Source organism: Dendrobates tinctorius, unplaced genomic scaffold, assembly GCF_039654945.1.
Source record: "Dendrobates tinctorius isolate UK_male_01 unplaced genomic scaffold, ASM3965494v1 ptg000084l, whole genome shotgun sequence".
Lineage (NCBI taxonomy): Eukaryota > Metazoa > Chordata > Amphibia > Anura > Dendrobatidae > Dendrobates > Dendrobates tinctorius.
The window spans coordinates 43,253,562-43,273,920 of NW_027361752.1; the positions used below are offsets into that span (position 1 = coordinate 43,253,562).

Consider the following 20,359-nt stretch of genomic DNA (forward strand, 5'->3'; position numbering starts at 1 on the left):
CAAGTATGCGTTAATTCATGACGCACCCTTGAATGCTGCACGCAGCGTTTTTGGGTGCGTTGCCAGTAACGCACAGCAAACTGACCCGTTCGCTGTGCATAGAACTGTATGGGCTAACGCATGGTAGCGCAGGATACCTTAACGCTACCGTTAGCACTAGGTCCTAAAAGATGTAAAAAAATGACATCAGAGTTAGCGCATCCGTTTAACGGATCCGTTAAACGGATGCGCTAACGCAATGTGAACCTAGCCCAAGATTTTCATATAATAGCATCTTACATATATTGGTGGATGCATCCTTATGGGTATGTAAACTTTTGAGCACAACTGTATTTCCACAAAATCCCAAATGAAGGTTTTGGAAGAACTTAGCCATTCAGTTGGCTGGACGTCCTACATTGAAAATTCCAGGTCCACTGTTGGTGGCTTTCCTTTCCACTTGACTAATACATTCTCCATTGGTACTATCCACCTTCCTCCAAAGTGGGAGACTCAGACTGCCCTCCATTTATTATTTGTCCCTTCCTCTTTAATCGAATATCGGTTGGATGTGTCACAGTGTGTACTGATAACAAGTAGAAAAGTGAGTGCCGGGCGGTCTTCATTGTACCTCAATGCTGCATGTTCAGTCCCTAACATGATGATGTAGTGTCCATAAGGATCTTATGTTATATAGGCTTCGCGGGACATAACCATGGTCAACACTCTTGACAGTGAAGTCATTATGGATGAGCAGGACAAGGACCATTTGTGGATCCATTAAGACTTTTCTTCACTTTTGGGGCTGTTTAACACCATTCTCCTAGTTATTCATATAATGCAACAAAGTACAAATAACTAAAAAAAGAATAAATTAAAAAAAGTTTTTTTTGTTTTTTTTTTTTAATTCTTGGTGCATTCGATGGCTGAGTGTCTCCCCAACCCTATAGTCAGTCAGTCTTTTGCACTGCGCTTTAATGTTGCATCCCTCATGGTATCTGAGCGCCCTGCGATTGCAGCTGTCTATGATCCAGGCTTGCTTGAGGACATACTTTTCCAATCCTTCAGACATGCTTCGTTCGTCGCATTCCCTGTGCATTAAATATGACATTTCAACCATGTTACGTGATTGAGAACACAGCGAATTCCATCTCCTGCGTTGATCCTTACCCCCATGTCCTGCGCATTCCCAATAACCTTTCACTTTTTATTTTTCATGGCTTGTTTCTTTAATACATTTTGTTGCATTCTGTTGCGACCTCGTACCGTACTGCATGACCTCCACGGCATTTACTGTGGAATTAGAGGATGAAATGTTCTCTGCCCGTAAGTCCCGCTACAGATAACACGGCCTCAGCCTTCAGTGAACCAGACTGAGTCACAGCGCCGGCATCGAAAGGTTTTCTTTCTCCAGTAATCTTGTCGAACATTCAGACTTTTGTTAGACAGGGCATTTATGGCTGCATAGCACGGAGGCTGTGTAAAGTTAACATATGATATTAGCATGGTGCGCGCCAGTAACACAGTCTAGTAATATCTAGTTTCTCGGATATTCTTCTTTGGATTTCTGGTTCCAGTTGCCAAGTCATCTCCAAGACTTTTCTATCCTGTGCATGAATGTGAGAGTGCAGCATAACCTATCACGAAAGGTGGCAGGGCCATACATGTCTACATCATCCTAAGGAAAGGCAGAAATGCAGCACTATCTGTGCCTGCATAGTTTATGGTGAAAGACAAGCATATAATACTGTCTGAGATTGGATAATTTACTGGGGGGGGGCTTACAGTCAATTTTTAATTAATTTACACAGAGACAGTAATACCTGGGCCTATATCATTTGCAACAAAAGACTGAGATACAGTACTATCGGTTCCTGCATAGTTTATAGCGAGAAGCAGGGATACAGTTCTATCTGAGACTGAAAAATTTACAGTTATAGGTGTATACTTAATTCATTTACAGGGAGAGACAGAGTGGCAGTAATATATGTGCCTGTATAATTTGCAAAGAAACACTGAGATGCAGTACTATCTGTGCCTGCATAGTTTATAGCAAGAAACAAGGATACAGTACTGTCTGAGACTGGATAATTTACAGGGACAGGCAGTATACTTGATGCTTAATTCATTTACAGGGAGAGACAGAGGGACAGTAATATCTGTGACTATATTATTGACATCGAAGGACTGAGTGTTAGCGACTCCTGGAGTGGACCCTCTGGGTCGCGGCACCAACCCTCCCAGGGCGAGCTAGCCTAGTGAGGACCACCCCCTCTACAGGGAGTGTCAGGAGCAAGCCCCAGGGGATACGATACCACGACTGCTGGCACCAGGCGCCGGCTCACAGGAGATACGAGACTGTGTGACTGGATGGTGCAGGATACTAGGGAACACAGGAGAGTACACGGGAGTGCGCTGAATACAGGATAGTGCTAGACGGGTACACGTGGGCACATAAGGCGTGTAGCAAGTAACCCATCCGAAGGTAGGCAAAGCAGGACGCGTGCAAGGAGCACGACAGGGTACAGAATGAGGCAACAGTCGTGCCAGGTGGTGTAACAGCAAGGTGGTGGAGCAAGTTCAGAAAAGAGCGACCAGAATGGTGACCGGTCTGCAAACCCTGTCTTATGAGGAAAGGTTGCAGGATTTGGGAATGTTTAGTTTGCAAAAGAGAAGACTGAGAGGAGACTTAATAGCTGTCTACAAATATCTAAAGGGCTGTCACATTGTAGAAGGATCAACTTTATTCTCATTTGCACAAGGAAAGACTAGAAGCAATGGGATGAAGCTGAATGGGAGGAGACACAGATTAGATATCAGAAAAAACTTTTTGACAGAGTGATCAATGAGTGGAACAGGCTGCCACGAGAAGTGGTGAGTTCTCCTTCAATGGAAGTCTTCAAACAGGCTGGACAGACATCTAACTAGGATGATTTAGCGAATCCTGCTTTGAGCAGGGGGTTGGACCAGATGGCCCAGGAGGTCCCTTCCAACTCTACGATTCTATGATTCTATGAACAGAACACAGGAATAGAGTGAATGCCAGGAGGCACGGCTGAGCAAGAAACAAGGGACAGGATACGAGAGGATGTGCCAGGAGGCACAACTGAGCATGAAGCAACAAGGGTTCAGAGCAAGTGCTAAGAGCACCACAGAATAGCAGACAGAGCAGAGGACCTGAGAACAGCGCACAGCCAGGCTGGGACACAACTGACCCAGCCAGGAAGCACAACAATAATCAGGCACCTCCCCTAGGGGGAGGTCGTCTGATATAGCACATGACTACTACTGGTTCCGGGTCAGGACCTAGCCAGAAAGCACATGACCACTAGTGGTTCCGGGTCAGGTCCTCCAATACCATAGAGAGGACCGAGCCCTATACAGCACTGACAGGAGCGCGCAAGCGCAAACGTGACATGGAGGAGGAGACCCAGGGACGAGAGCTGCGCGTGCGCACCCGACGGGGACCCCTGAGGGACCGCCGTACCGGAGGGAGTGGCGTCGGGGCTGAAGCCCCGCCTCCTGGTGAGCGCGGCATAACAGTACCCCCTCCTTTAAGCCCCCTCTCTCTAGAACTGGAAAATAGCACCTTGACACTAGGAGCGGGATCCAGACACTTCCTAACTGCATGAGGACCAATGAGATCCAGAGTCTCAATACGAGAAAATTCGGTCTCCTGCCATACCCTGGAGAACTCCACGGACAGAGAGTCGGAGGCAGGTATCCCCGAGACAGGTCGAACCGGCAGAGGCACACTGACATGCTTGGAGGCCGAAGCGGTGGTGCAGTCATCGGAAGTCAATTCATCCTTAGGAGGCGAGCTGTCGGAGGATGGTTGCTTGGGAAGTCTCTTCTTGGCACACGATGGGCAAGCAGCCATGAAGTCTTTAACGTCCTGAGCAATAAACGGCCACCAGTAATCGTGGGATAAACGGGAGAGTGTCCTCTTGGCACTCACATGACCGGCAGCCGGAGAAGAATGTCCCCAGGATAACACACCTTTACGGTTACCTTTAGACACAAAGGTCTCCCCTGGACGCTGGGGCGTCAACTTGACAGAAGCCATGGTAATTACCTTGGGACGGTCACTTGACGGAGGTGGAGACTGACTCTTAGCCCCCCTGTTGATAATGTCACAAGTCACAGACCGGTTGCTTGAAGGATGTGGAGACTGACTCTCAGCCTCCTTCTTGACAATGTCACAAATCACAGACGGGTTGCTTGACGGATGTGGAGACTGACTCTCAGCCTCCTTCTCGACAATGTCACAAGTCACAGACGGAATGGTGGACGGCGGACCTATAGCCGTCGAAGACGAGCAAGCAGGGTTCTTCGGATGAATGAACAGCAGGCAACTCTTTTGACAGGACGGTCCCCGACGGAGTATATCACCAGATTGCCAGTCCAGGGTCGGCCCATGAATACGTAACCAAGGAAGGCCAAGAAGAAGGGTATGAGGCGAAGTCGGCAATACGTAGAAGGAGATCCGCTCCCGATGACATGTGCCAATCTGCAACTCAACTTCCTCAGTGACCTGGTTAACGGTGTCCTGCAAGGGCTTATCGTCAACCGGAACTACTGACCTAGGAGACTCCAGAGATCTGACAGGGATGCGAAACTTCTTAACTGCCTCGAGACTAATAAAGTTACCCACTGCGCCAGAGTCCACAATAGCTTTCACAGTAAAAGTCTCGAAACCAAAATTCAGGGAGACAGGCACGGTCAGGGGTAGAGAGGAATCACATACACTTGAGGAGACCTCACTTAACAGTCCCAGGCGGAGAGACTTCCCCGGTCTCTTGGGACATGAGCGTAGAAAGTGGGAGGCATCCCCACAATAGAAACAGAGCCCTTGTGCCTGCCTTTCCACACGACACCATTGAGCTATCTGGAGGCTATCCACCTGCATAGGCTCAGGTACCGGATCTGCCGCAGATAACTCGGGTAACGGATGAGAAAAACTGCGAGTGGACGAAGAGAGGCGAGAGGACCCTCTCTCTCTGGCTGACTCGCGGGTGCGCTCCTGGAAGCGCAAATCAATGCGTGTCGCGAGAGAGATAAGATCCTCCAAATTGGTAGGGGTATCTCAGCCCGCCAGTTCGTCTTTGATCCGACCGGACAGACCACGCCAAAAGGCCCCTACGAGGGCATCATTATTCCAACCTAGCTCAGAGGACAAAGTGCGAAAACATATCGCATATTGTCCAACCGATAGAGAACCTTGACGAAGATTAAAGAGACTCGGTGGTGGAAGCAAGGCGACCCGGCTCGTCGAACACCTTACGGAAAGTGTCCAAAAAGATGGAAAGCTAAGCGACGAGCGGGTCATCACGCTCCCAAAGGGGATTCACCCACGCAAGCGCCTTACCCTCTAAGTGAGAAACAATAAATGCTATTTTAGCACGATCGGTGGGGTAATGCTGCGGCAAAAACTCAAAATGCAAACGACACTGGTTCAAGAATCCGCGACACGACACAGGGTCACCACTATACCGGGGTGGCTTGCATAGGCGCGGAAGCGAGTGTGGAAGCATGGCCTGAGCAGATTGTATGGAAAGGAGCCGATTATCTACCGACACTATATAGTTGAGAATCTGAGCCTGGGAGTTGCGTTGCTGCGCAAGTTCCTGCTGGAGACTAGCCAACTGGGCAGCATTCCCAGGCTCAGAGGACTGAGAGGCAGATGAACCGGACTCAATGGATTTGAGAAATGCCATAATCCTAATCTGGTTTTCCCGGAGGAACGTCAGCTCCTTTTGGACGGAAGCCGCAGTACCAGCGGGGTCCATGGCCTGATTATACTGTTAGAGTGTTAGCGACTCCTGGAGTGGACCCTCTGGGTCGCGGCACCAACCCTCCCAGGGCGAGCTAGCCTAGTGAGGACCACCCCCTATACAGGGAGTGTCAGGAGCAAGCCCCAGGGGATACGATACCACGACTGCTGGCACCAGGCGGCCGGCTCACAGGACATACGAGACTGTGTGACTGGAGGGTGCAGGATACTAGGGAACACAGGAGAGTACACGGGAGTGCGCTGAATACAGGATAGTGCTAGACGGGTACACGTGGGCACATAAGGCGTGTAGCAAGTAACCCATCCGAAGGTAGGCAAAGCAGGACGCGTGCAAGGTGCACGACAGGGTACAGAATGAGGCAACAGTCGTGCCAGGTGGTGTAACAGAACACAGGAATAGAGTGAATGCCAGGAGGCACGGCTGAGCAAGAAACAAGGGACAGGATACGAGAGGATGTGCCAGGAGGCACAACTGAGCATGAAGCAACAAGGGTTCAGAGCAAATGCTAGGAGCACCACAGAATAGCAGACAGAGCAGAGGACCTGAGAACAGCGCACAGCCAGGCTGGGACACAACTGACCCAGCCAGGAAGCACAACAATAATCAGGCACCTTCCCTAGGGGGAGGTCGTCTGATATAGCACATGACTACTACTGGTTCCGGGTCAGGACCTAGCCAGAAAGCACATGACCACTAGTGGTTCCGGGTCAGGTCCTCCAATACCATAGAGAGGACCGAGCCCTATACAGCACTGACAGGAGCGCGCAAACGTGACATGGAGGAGGAGACCCAGGGGCGAGAGCTGCGCGTGTGCACCCGACGGGGACCCCTGAGGGACCGCCGTACCGGAGGGAGTGACGTCGGGGCCGAAGCCCCGCCTCCTGGTGAGCGCGGCATCACACTGAGATGCAGCACTATCTGTGCCTGCAAAGTTTATAGTGAGAGACATTGATACAAGACGGTCTGAGATGGGATAATTTACAGGGAGAGGCAGTGCACTCAATGCTTAAATCATGTACAGGGAGAGACAAGGAGTCAGTACTATCTGTGCTTTCAGATAGAAAAAAAAAAGCAGTTCTGTTTTATTTACAAGGAAAAAGAGAAAAGCTGTACTAGCATTGAGATGGAATTAATTAGAGCACCGATCACGTGCCCTCCGTTCTACAAATGACCTAAGACTAACATCCCCCGTAATCCGAACCTCGCACCTCCGTCTCCAAGACTTCTCTCGTGCTGCTCCAGCTCTCTGGAATGCACTTCCCCAGACGATCAGACTGATACCTAGCCCTGACCTATTCAAGCGCGCTTTGAAAACCCATCTCTTCAAAGAAGCCTATCACATCAACTACTCAGCAAGCTAACTTTGCCCTGTTCCCTCCTTCCAAATATTATTCTGAATCTGCACCCTACTATTCATCTGTCTCCACACCCTTCATGCACATGATAACTGCACTTGATACTTGTCTATTGCACTTAAACACACGGGCTGATGACCGGATCATGCAGCTTTATATGAAAATCCCTATTATAATTGCCAGACCTGAATTAACAAGCATTTCTCACCTACTGTGTCCCCCCATTTCCTTGTAGATTGTAAGCTTGCGAGCAGGGACCTCACTCCTAATGTCATTGTTTGAATTGTCTTAACTTGTATTGAATTTATTGTCTGTACATGTCCCCGCTTAATTGTAAAGTGCTGCGGAATATGTTGGCGCTATATAAATAAAAATTATTATTATTTATTATTATAAATGAACTCCTGATCCTAGCAGTATCGGAGGTGCTTGAATAGCCAGGTCTGTCTCCAGGAGGGTTAGAAAAGCAATTGAGGAATAAAGGTGTTTTCCAGCGTCACTCCTAAATAAAACATCCAATTTATTTTATCTACAATAGAATCATATACCAAGACAACTTTTAAAAAATGGAACAGAAGACTAACATGTTTCCAACCTAGTGCATGTTCTTTCTCATAGAAAGACTATAATGCAGTACTGTCTGTGCTTATATCACTTGTATGTAATGGAAAGACAGGAAAGCAGTACTATCTTTGCCTACACGCTGTAATTTACAGTGAGGCAGTAATAATTAATTTACGGGGAAGCAGTAACACCTGTATCTTTATAAATTACCTAAAACAAGACAGGAAGGCAGCATTATCTGTTCCTACATCACCTACAGGTAGAAATAGAAAGGCAGTACTATTTAGGCCTTTATCACTTACAAGGAAAGAGGGGGATGCAGTACCAACTCTCCCTATATAATATACAGAGAAAGACAGGAAGCAATACTGTCTGAGACAACAGAACTAACAGTGAGAGACAAACATGCAGTACAGTTTATGCCCAATTAATTAATGGAAGGTACAGAAAGGCAGTACTCTCTGTGCATATGTTGTTTTCTGTTAGAGATGGGAAAGCAATACTATCTGTGCCTATATCCTTTATAGGGAGTGAAAGGGAGGCAGCAATGCTTGTGTGTACATCTCTTGCAGGTATAAGCAAAACAAAAAAAAACATACTCTCTGTGACTCATTTACAGGGAGAAACAAGAGGATAGTAATATCTGTGCCTACATTATTTACCGTGAGAGACAAGGAGACAGTACTGTCTGTGCTTAGATCATCTACAGGAAGGAAAAAAAAAATCATTGTTTAAATTATTAACAGGAATGGAAGAAATTTTACTTGAACCTACATAATTTTCATTGGCGAGAATGACGGCTTCAACGGGAATGTCTAATCTTTATAAATTAGTAAAATTGCAAATTTCTTGTAAAAACTAGCAGCTTTGTAATTAACTTCTTATAAATAAAATCCTTTCTGCTCACAAGAACATAGGGATTTTTAATACATGCTCACTCCTTAGGTTACGAGCCGTTTTTGCAAACTATCAGAGGTGGCAGGTTTCATCGGCAAGCAGCTCTTTGCTTTAGAATTTGCCTTGCTCCACCCATCGGGGTGAGAGACAGATGATGGCTGAATAATAGAACCATCATCTGCCTCCAAAGATGCAGGCTCAGGTCCTGAACCTGCACGAACATCAGGAAGCTGGCATATGAAAATTCAGTGCATCATATATCGGTAAGGAGTTAAAGACCAACTTTCATCTCCTCTTTCAGTACTGGAAAAATTAGTGTTCACTGAATACTCAATAACCGAGAGTGAAAGTTCAGTCCAGGAGGAGAAAGAAGCGGATTTCCTTGATGAGATGTATTACAAAGTTTCTTCTTTTTACGTGTATTATTTAAGAAATAAAAATTAAATCTAAATTTCCACTTTAAATGCTTTATGGACGACATCATCAGCCTCAGATTAGAGATGTAGCACTTTTCTCTCCCCCTCCACTGTAGTAATTTCCACCTGAACGTTCCTGGACATTTCTACAGTGCATGCGGCACAGATGCTGATTAATGAACTGACATCCATTGCCCGGGAAAGCGTGACCTCCTAACCTACAAAATGTCCATTAAAGAACTCGCTGCCAGCGCCAGCCAAGGTCTCAATCAGGGACACGAAATAACTTTCTGTTCAGCCATAAAAAGACGTGAAGAGCCGGCTGCCGAAATAACTTCATGACTTCAGTAAGCTGCAGGCTGCTCAGTCTAGAAAGGGAGAGACATTTTATATATATATTTTTATATATTTATACTTGCAATTGCTTGTTTTTTTTCTCTATTATTTTACCAAGCTGGTATGTCACTCTCCACAAGGAGAAACCTTACCCCTTAAGACCTCAGTCCAGAGCCTCTCACGTAGCCAAATCAGATCTCATACTTTGCACTGATGAGGTGCTATACCCCCGAAACACCGTGTCTGCAAATTGAGATTCTGATTTGGCTTTTATCCTAAGTCATATTACAAGACTCGTTAGAGGGTCGATTGTGACTTGTAGGATCGCTACTTCCAACAGGTGGCGCTATAGAGTTCAAGTCCTCTTTCTCTCTTGAAGAGGCAATTTGCAACTTTTATTTTATGCATTTATTTGGAAGAGCCGTTTGTCAATAAGCTGATCACATTATGTCCCCTTGGCTGCTGTGACCCATTGGCGAAAAATCTGCCTACAATTTTGTAAATTCCCTGCAGCGCCCCCCACAGGGAGGAATTAATCATTGCAAAGTGTCCATAGACAAAATACAAGAAAAAAAACAAAAATAAGCATACACTGACAAGCAATAGGGTAACAATGTTTTGAACTTGTGACTTTCAGGCTCCATATCTCACCATACACTGCTGCTTTGATCGTGAGACAGCCATCATTTTAGAGACAATCATCTTGGCCATATCATACATAAATTCGACTTGCAACTATTTAGCATATGATTAGTTATGCAGATTCTCGTCATGTCACTGCATTGTTACTGTTTTGCTCCTGGTGGTAGAAACATCTTTTTCTTCCTGTATTTTACAAAATACAACCTGTTCTCACATTCCCTAAGTAGCTCCGTGTCTTATTATGATGATTCCCAAGTGAGAGGTCACTTGCTCGAGGAGCTGCCATGAAGAAGATTTACCAAGAAAAGAGAACCCGCATCATCATCCAGCTTATTGATAGCGGTCGCTCAGGCAAACTGCACCATGTGAGCGCCAAGACACTTGAAAGAATATGAAATAAAGTTCGTCCATCTATTCAGAAGCCAAGAGGTGGACGTCCAGGCACAATATCGGAGTCAACAAGTCGGCTCATCACAAGGTCTATCGGTTCTGGAGCGACAAACCCAGTAGTGGAGGAGACTCGCATGCTTCATAATAGTGAGATCACAGACGTTCACGCAAGCACAGTGTGAGGAACATTACACAAGTCTGGAATGGTGGCCAGAAAAAAAAAGTCTGAAAAGTGGACAGTAGAAGACTGGAAATGGGTGATTTGGAGCGATAAGATGAAAATCCATAGATTAGGCTCTGATGGGTGCAAATGCGTTTGGAAGAAACAAGGGAAAAAAGTGGCTAACAAATCGAGAAATTGAAGGAAATGTCAAGTTTCGTGGAGGAATCCTGATGATCTGGGCTGGATTCACAGCCAAAGGCATTATATACTTGACCAAAATCGATGGTGGTCACAATGCTGAGCTTTATGTGAGTATCCTACAAGACGATTATTTCGTACACTCCAGTACTATGGGTATGAAAGGACGATTTAGTGTTCCAGCAGGACAATGACCCGAAGCATACATTGAAATTGGCAAAGAAATTATTCAATGACAATGAAGTAGAGGTGCTGGATTGGCCCCCACAGTCCTCAAACCTTGACCCAATTGAACACTTGTGGGTAGAGTTGAAGAAAAAGCTGTATACATTCCCAAGTCAGTCGAACAATATGCACCAACTTTGGGAATGTGTGGAAGAGACCTGGGATCAGATTTCTTTTGAGACATGTTTAAATCTGATCGAGAGTAGCCCAGAAGGATTCAGGCAGTGCTGAAAGCCAAAGGTGGATTCATAAAATACTAACAAAATGATTAAAATTTAGATTTTTAGGAGTAAGACATTAACAATGCAGTGACATGACAAGAATCTGCATAAATAATCATATGCTAAATAGTTGCAAATACAATTTATGTATGAGATAGCCAAGATGATTGTCTATAAAATGATGGAAGTCTCATTTTCGAAGGAGTAGTGGATGGTAAGATATGGAGTCTGAAAGGTAAAAGACCAAGCATTAGTACCCTTTGGCTTGTCAGTGTAGACCCTACAGTAAGTAAATCAGTAAATAGTAGTAGTACAAGTGTTATGATTAGATAACCGAGGAGGATAGCAGGGGAATAGGATAGGCAACCAGATAACCAGAGAGGTTGGTAACTTAGCGGATTTCAGACCCCTAAACTGACAACACAACTAGAATTAGCCGTGGGACGTACCTACGATGCCCTAGACGCCTTGGCACAGCCAAAGAATTAACTAAGCCTAAAGAGAGAAAGGGGAAAGCTAAACTGCCCCAGAATAGAACCCCAAAGGAATAGACAGCCCCCGAACATATATTGCCGGTGAGTAAAAATGAGGCACAAAACACAGGCAGAAAATAGAGTAAGCAAATGATGGGGCCCAAACTGTCTAGATAGAACATGACCGGAAAAGATACTGTCTGCAATGACGAAAAATTCTAACACGTCTGATATGCAAAAATACTGAAGCCACACGACCTCTCCCCCACTGAATCAGAACTCTGGTGTGAACTGGACACAAAACAAATGATACTGATATAACAGGGGATTAGAAATACTGAAAAGTCTGACATAATCTGTGGCAAATGAAACAGAGTCCAGCACAGGTCACAGCAGGGAACAAGGCTGAACTCACCAGCAAGGCAGAAATCAGAGAAAAGCAAAAAAAATGGATCAAATGCAAAAAGATTCAAGTTATTTGTCTGCTTATCTGAAAGATGCATGACAAAGCAGGAGGCAAGCAGACTTCCAAAATGCTCTGGAAGCAAACCAAATCACCGGCAACAACTGAGGGAAGGTTGCTCACTTAAATCTTCCCAGTCTGTAACACCTGACCTCCAATCATTCTCCTCAGGTGATTGACTTCTGTCAGCCAGACCAGCTCCATTACCAGCAGCAACCACCAGAGGGAGCCTAAACTCAGAAGCCAGGTCAAAAGTGTTCACAACAACAAGTCAATAACACAATGTACCCATCGGGACCTTTCTAACCTGTCTCTAGTATTAAAACATTACCATGTGTCATGGAACGTCAATGTGAATTTGGGCAGAGCAGGACAGGGCCCCGAATGAGACACCCATCCATGGGAAGTTATTTATATGAATGTTTTGTATTTATGACAGGTCCTCCAGAGCAAGACACTCTTTACAAACTCTCTACACTGTATCCAAGAGATGAGGGTCCTAAAGAGAGGATTTATTGGAGGGGTTTGCTGGTTTTGGAAAACCTCTGTCTCCTGGTGCAGTTTTCTTCTTTCACGCTCCCTGGGTCCAACACTCCCAAGTCTTTGTCACGGCTCCCAGGGTCCTTTAGTGTCTATAGTGCCGATGTCACGTCAATAGCACTGCAGCTGCTCAGCAGCTGTGAGCGAATTGTGCCGTCAACTCGGGCACAATTACTGAGCTCATTGATTGGCGGCAGCGTTGTCAACGCAACACCAGCAGTACAGACAATAACAGACATTGGGATCAGCAGAAGAGACTCGGAACTGGACCTGTGGAGGGTGGATAAAGTAGCGCGTAAAAGTTTAGGCCCATTTTCCTGTTTGTAATTTTTAAAATGTAAAAAATGGTTTATTTTTTTTTGCCTAAAATTCAGAGGAAATGTGTCATCTTTAACGTTAGGCCCTTTTATAGATCATTTCATTTTGACCAGGAGGCGATAAATGGGCTATCCCTTTAAGGAGATTGAAGAAGTTTTATTCCCTTTATTTCTCTGTTTATCCTTATGATTAATTAGAAGAACCAGTTATATTGTAAGATGCAGGTTTTCCCAGAGACTCTGTGGGTCACTCGAGTGTGCTTTCTGCTACATCAGCATTTGGAACCAATTATTCCATTGTCTTGGGCTTCGTCTGTGCGCCAATTATATGAAATATGTCAATTTTTTCAGACTTACAGCCTAATTATAAACCTATATTTGTGCTGTACTGATATAGTCTAGTAAATAACATCTTGTGGCTTTTTAATGTCTTCCCGGCATCAGCTGTACATGTACAGCGCTGGTGTAGGGTGTTCTACAGCCGGCATCTTCGTGCAGTTGTAGTAAGTGACCAGTTTTCGCTCTTATTTTATTCCCCCTGCTTCCCGGTCTATTTAATTTTTTTGTTCTTTTTTAAATCCCCCATTCAGTTCCAGGGTCACGGTCCTTTTTATTTAGTGCTAATTTTTCAGGACATGGCTCCTCTGGGGCGTGTCTTTAGGCTGCTCTGCATCATCACCCTGTGACCCATATCCCCACTACAGTTGTGGCCAAAAGTATTGACACCCCTGCAATTTTGTCAGATAATACTCAGTTTCTTCCTGAAAATGATTGCAAACACAAATTCTTTGTTATTATTATCTTCATTTAATTTGTCTTAAATGAAAAAACACAAAATGAATTGTCCTAAAGCCAAATTGGATATAATTCCACACCAAACATAAAAAAGAGGGTGGACAAAAGTATTGGCACTGTTCGAAAAATCATGTGATGCTTCTCTAATTTGTGTAATTAACAGCACCTGTAACTTACCTGTGGCACCTAACAGGTGTTGGCAATAACTAAATCACACTTGCAGCCAGTTGACATGGATTAAAGTTGACTCAACCTCTGTCCTGTGTCCTTGTGTGTACCACATTGAGCATGGAGAAAAGAAAGAAGACCAAAGAACTGTCTGAGGACTTGAGAAACCAAATTGTGAGGAAGCATGAGCAATCTCAAGGCTACAAGTCCATCTCCAAAGACCTGAATGTTCCTGTGTCTACCGTGCGCAGTGTCATCAAGAAGTTTAAAGCCCATGGCACTGTGGCTAACCTCCCTAGATGTGGACGGAAAAGAAAAATTGACAAGAGATTTCAACGCAAGATTGTGCGGATGTTGGATAAAGAACCTCGACTAACATCCAAACAAGTTCAAGCTGCCCTGCAGTCCGAGGGTACAACAGTGTCAACCCGTACTATCCGTCGGCGTCTGAATGAAAAGGGACTGTATGGTAGGAGACCCAGGAAGACCCCACTTCTTACCCCGAGACATAAAAAAGCCAGGCTGGAGTTTGCCAAAACTTACCTGAAAAATCCTAAAACGTTTTGGAAGAATGTTCTCTGGCCAGATGAGACAAAAGTAGAGCTTTTTGGGCAAAGGCATCAACATAGAGTTTACAGGAGAAAAAAAAGAGGCATTCAAAGAAAAGAACATGGTCCCTACAGTCAAACATGGCGGAGGTTCCCTGATGTTTTGGGGTTGCTTTGCTGCCTCTGGCACTGGACTGCTTGACTGTGTGCATGGCATTATGAAGTCTGAAGACTACCAACAAATTTTGCAGCATAATGTAGGGCCCAGTGTGAGAAAGCTGGGTCTCCCTCAGAGGTCATAGGTCTTCCAGCAGGACAATGACATAAAACACACTTCAAAAAGCACTAGAAAATGGTTTGAGAGAAAGCACTGGAGACTTCTAAGGTGGCCAGCAATGAGTCCAGATCTGAATCCCATAGAACACCTGTGGAGAGATCTAAAAATGGCAGTTTGGAGAAGGCACCCTTCTAATATCAGGGACCTGGAGCAGTTTGCCAAAGAAGAATGGTCTAAAATTCCAGCAGAGCATTGTAAGAAACTCATTGATGGCTACCGGAAGCGGTTCGTCGCAGTTATTTTGGTTAAAGGTTTTGCAACCAAGTATTAGGCTGAGGGTGCCAATACTTTTGTCTGGCCCATTTTTGGAGTTTTGTGTGAAATGATCAATGTTTTGCTTTTTGCTTCATTCTCGTTTGTGTTTTTTCATTTAAGACAAATTAAATGAAGATAATAATACCAAAGAATTTGTGTTTGCAATCATTTTCAGGAAGAAGCTGAGTATTATCTGACAGAATTGCAGGGGTGTCAATACTTTTGGCCACAACTGTATGTCTCTCTCAGTAATATAGGCTGGATATGTCTCTCAGTAATATAGGCTGGATGTGTCTCTCTCAATAATATAGGCTGGATGTGTCTCTCTCAGTAATATAGCCTGGATCAGTCTCTCTCAGTAATATAGCTTGGATGTGTCTCTCTCAGTAATATAGCCTGGATTAATCCCTCTCAGTAATATAGCCTGGATTAGTCCCTCTCAGTAATACAGCCTGGATGTGTCTCAGTAATATAGGCTGGATGTGTCTCTCTCAGTAATATAGGCTGGATGTGTCTCTCTCAGTAATATAGGCTGGATGTGTCTCTCAGTAATATAGCCTGGATGTGTCTCTCAGTAATATAGGCTGGATGTGTCTCTCTCAGTAATATAGGCTGGATGTGTTTCTCCCAGTAATATAGGCTGGATGTGTCTCTCTCAGTAACATAGCCTGGATGTGTCTCTCTCAGTTATATAGCCTGGATTAGTCCCTCTCAGTAATATAGCCTGGATTAGTCCCTCTCAGTAATACAGCCTGGATGTGTCTCAGTAATATAGGCTGGATGTGTCTCTCTCAGTAATATAGGCTGGATGTGTCTCTCAGTAATATAGCCTGGATGTGTCTCAGTAATATAGGCTGGATGTGTCTCTCTCAGTAATATAGGCTGGATGTGTCTCTCTCAGTAACATAGACTGGATGTGTCTCTCAGTAATATAGCCTGGATTAGTCCCTCTCAGTAATATAGCCTGGATGTGTCTCAGTAATATAGGCTGGATGTGTCTCTCTCAGTAATATAGGCTGGATGTGTCTCTCTCAGTAATTTAGCCTGGATGTGTCTCTCTCAATAATATAGCCTGGATGTGTTTCTCCCAGTAATATAGGCTGGATGTGTCTCTCTCAGTAACATAGCCTGGATGTGTCTCTCACAGTAATATAGCCTGGATTAGTCCCTCTCAGTAATTTAGCCTGGATGTGTCTCAGTAATATAGGCTGGATGTGTCTCTCTCAGTAATATAGGCTGGATGTGTCTCTCTCAGTAATATAGCCTGGATGTGTCTCTCTCACTAATATAGCCTGGATGTGTCTCTCCCAGTAATATAAGCTGGATGTGTCTCTCTCAGTAATATAAGCTAGATGTGTCTCTCTCAGTAATATAGGCTGGATGTGTCTCTCTCAGACAATAATAATAATAATGATAATAAAAGCAAATACCTCAATTTAGATATGTAGTATAGTTCCTCAGATTCGCTAGGTCTCTTTCCTTATGCGCAGGTATTGCAGGACCTTAGGTATCCTTGGTTACGACCACTAACAACTATCTTACTGTCACTACATCAGTGGTCGTAACCATGGATACCTGAGGTCCTGCAATTCCTGCACATGACGAAAGAGACATAGCGAATCTGAAGAACTATACTACATTTTGAATTGGAGGTATTTGCTAATATTATTATTATTACACCTACTACATATTGGGATAGGATCTTGGAGATGGGAATACCCCTGTAAGTATTTGGAGCCTGGGCAGCAGCTCACAGAACCTGAGCTTTTGGTACTCTGAGTGCCACAACATGGTGCAATTTCCATGATACTGCATCTACTACAATGCCATATGCGACCATATAAAATCAGAGACATACGGGAGAACAGTGCAGACTCAAAGATGTTTCAATATCCCGTATTGTGCAGGCTGGAAAACAAGCCATATAAGAGGCCATATTGAAAGGAGTTGTCCAGCACTTTAATATTGATGACTTATCCTTAGGATAGGTGATTAATGTCTGACCGGTCGGAGTGTGACACCCGGCACCCCCGCCAATCAGCTGCTCCTGGTGTCGGTACTGCGCAGTTACGGAGCTGCACATTACTACTCCATTGACGGAGTGGTCGTGGCTGGGTCCTCCACATCTGCCCCCTGTTGATTTGTAGAGGAGACGGATGTGCACGACCTAGCCCCGACCACTGTAGGTTGACACAGCGGTGTCTGTGCCGCTCCGTAACTGAGCAGCTCCGTCCGGCATCGGGAACAGCTAATCAGCGTGGTGCTGGGTGTCTCACCGTCATCGATCAGACATTCATGATCAGTCCTAAGGATAGGCTATCAATATAAAGTCCCGGACAACCTCTTTAAACAGTAACATTACTGCTTCATGTAGAGTCATATATTAGGCTCTAAAAACAGGATAGTCAGTGGAATAAAGGCTTTCCTCTCCCTCTTCCTCCCCTAAAGAAAAAAAAAAAAAGGGGGAAGGCTTTGGCTACATTTTGCGTTGAGGGATAAAGCTGCCTTAGAATTTTTTACTTCCCTTTTGCTTACTGTGGGGTCCTTCTAGTTTCCCGTTGGGGTTCTGGTATTTTTGATAGTAAGATCAGCACTGGCTTCGGAATAACATCCCCCATATTCTCGGATGGTAAGAACTTGTGCCGGCCTCCCCTCCCTCTCATTTATGTGCTTTTCATGCCACTGTCAGGGGTAAAAAATGCCAAAAAACAATCTGTTGGGTTTCCTTTCTCAAGAGTCTTTTGCATATGAAAGTGTTGGACAACTCTTGAAAAATTTTTGTTCTGAAGCCAAATAAAAAAGTCCCTCCTCGCCTTGGGCGCCATGTGTATGGAACATAGAACCGATCCCTATGTATTTCCGTGTCTGCGGCATTGGCACATGCATCATTGTGAAAGACTTAATTATGACATTCCTCACCGTTAACCCTTTTTAACATAAGACCCCCGTAGTGTATAATCCAGTTGCCGGCCATGGAATGATTTCAGCTCTTATGTAAATAGCCATTTAGCAAGCAGCGCTACGTCTCCGTGCCAGATACCTTTTCGCGGCTTGTCTCTGTAGGTTTTTGGGCTTTTGTATTGTTTGTGATATTGATTTACTTGGCAGGTGAACATTCTGCCGACGCCGTGCCAGCTCAACTATCAAACGACCCATTTACCAGGAGCCGCAAATGGTTGGAGCTGATGTTTTGCCGTTTGCAGTAATTGATTATTCCACACCTGATCTGTTCCCATTTCTTCTCATCTGCTGTGATATTCAGATATTTCACCCTATTAACGCTGCTAGTTCAGCATCCTTCTTCCCGCCGTTCACCTCCTCATTACACCACATCCTGCCGAAATGTGCACGGTGCCAGTCTCACCTCTTCTATCACGGCTCCAGAAATCACAAGATCAAAAAAGAGAAATAATAGAGTTTGCTTAGTGGTGTTTAGACCATTAAACATTTATTTTTAGAAGTGAGTACAGCATAGGCCCCAATATGTCTTGATCTTCCAAAAGAGTATGTGGAGCAGACATTTCTGCACCAACAACGTGTTTCTTGGCCAGAAAAATGCTGCATAAAATATGTGTAAAACATACAGTTTGGACAAGGCCTTAGTCCCCTGACTAACGTCTTTCTCCAGAATTCCAATAGACAATCAATAAAGTGGAAATCGAGAATGTGCACCTCTGCTCCATTCAAGATGGATTCCAGATCTCCAATCTTGGGATCGCTGAGGTTCCTGGTGGATGCACCTTTAGATATCAGTCGGCTTTAACTTATCCCTTTAATATATGATAAGTTACAATTTGGGATCAATCCTTAGCAACTCAAAAGGCTAAGTGTGCAAGGTCACCCCCATTACCACTAGTGGGGAGGGCGTAATGATGACAGGTCTTTAATGCTGCTAGAAACTGGATAGGCAGGAATATTACACCAGTGAACATAACACCGGGGGAAGCATATATTTATGTTTACTTACTAAGTTGGGGTTTCACAGATCCGCAATCATGACATCTGACGACCTTCAAGAAGAGGTGATACATAGTCGCAGAACCTAGAGAACCTACAGAACCTAAAGCATCTGCAGCCAAAACAACCGTCATGCTCTGAACTTGCAGAGTCACAAGCAGTCAGTAGATCTTCAAAGTACAAGAAACAACTTAGAACAGGATACAATGTGAATCATTTCAGAATCACAGATACCTATAAATTAAAAATAAAAGCTATTGACAAAGATGCAGGACATATCCTTCGAAGGACAAGAAACCCATAGATGAAACCACTCAAATAACAAAAAAAGAAAACCCTAAATTTTGCTTTTATCTTGAAATTGTATGTTTTATACACTTACAGTAACTGAATCTTTTTTTTATATGCTTTTCTTTTAGCAAATGTCACAGTAGGTTAAAACCCATGATTGAGCTTAAGTGTGCCTGATAACATGTTGTTTTCCTGTCTCCAGTGTCTTTCTTTCAACGCCATAATGGAAGAACTTGGAATATCGCTAAAACATCCGAAAAGGCTAAAAAAGAAATCAAAGGTCAAAGGGAGATCGTCATTTACCAGTATGCTTACTTGTCACCAGAGGCGGATAATCAGAAAAGAGACAATGGCGTAAGAAACTGACGTCACTTTATGAAATGACTGAGAACTGTACCGAGGGTTTTTTTTAAGGAAAAAAAAAATAAAATTCTGTCTCCTTTTTTTAAATTCTTTACATGATTTTTATAACAACCTCTAGGATCCGTTCAACATGGAGAATGTAGAATCCGACGAAGGGCTCACGAGACAAGTCAGAATCTGTGCGATGAATCTCCTTCCTACTCCATCACCCCCCCCCATGTAAAAATGACCCGTGTACTTTCTAAATAAAACAAATTTGTTTTTTTTGTTTTTCACTTTTCTGTGCGTAATTCGCCAAGAAACGTCAAAAGGGTTGTAGAAGTGTGTAAAAACATAGATGCACCAGTGTGGCACTCTTCTTAGAAGAAAGCAACCATGTTCTTAGATAATTTTAATGAGTTATAATATATGCACCCTCTACTTGCCCATATCACCCAGATCAGGAAATTTGTTGGTTCCACCTTTGTTCTACCCAGGAACACCCTCAAAAAAATAACAATGGTGGCATAGAAAGGGAAAACGCTCTAAAATTCACCAAACGAGCCGAGTCCTAAAAATATAGACGAAGTTGGAGTATGTTAGAAAAACATGAAAACATGAAAGCCAAAAAAGCCCTGATACCCTTAGTTGTATCACTAAGGTCATTCATACCAGGTCGTTTATACTGTTCA

General features: G+C 44.3%; 1 protein-coding gene across 8 annotated transcripts in view; it reads left to right on the forward strand.

Annotated features, from left to right (window-relative positions):
• The window catches only part of GRIK1 (glutamate ionotropic receptor kainate type subunit 1), a 437,138-nt gene extending 417,179 nt beyond the window's left edge, over window positions 1-19,959 (forward strand). For 5 of the 8 annotated variants that reach the window (XM_073584576.1, XM_073584579.1, XM_073584572.1 and 2 more), the window contains one exon: window positions 19,528-19,959. In XM_073584576.1, coding sequence (XP_073440677.1) covers window positions 19,528-19,683 — 156 coding nt within the window. In that variant the 3' untranslated portion in view covers window positions 19,684-19,959. The remainder of the gene's footprint in view (window positions 1-19,527) is intronic. The other 3 variants (XM_073584575.1, XM_073584573.1, XM_073584578.1) reach the window with 1 other exon arrangement.
• The last annotated feature ends 400 nt before the right edge of the window (window positions 19,960-20,359 follow it).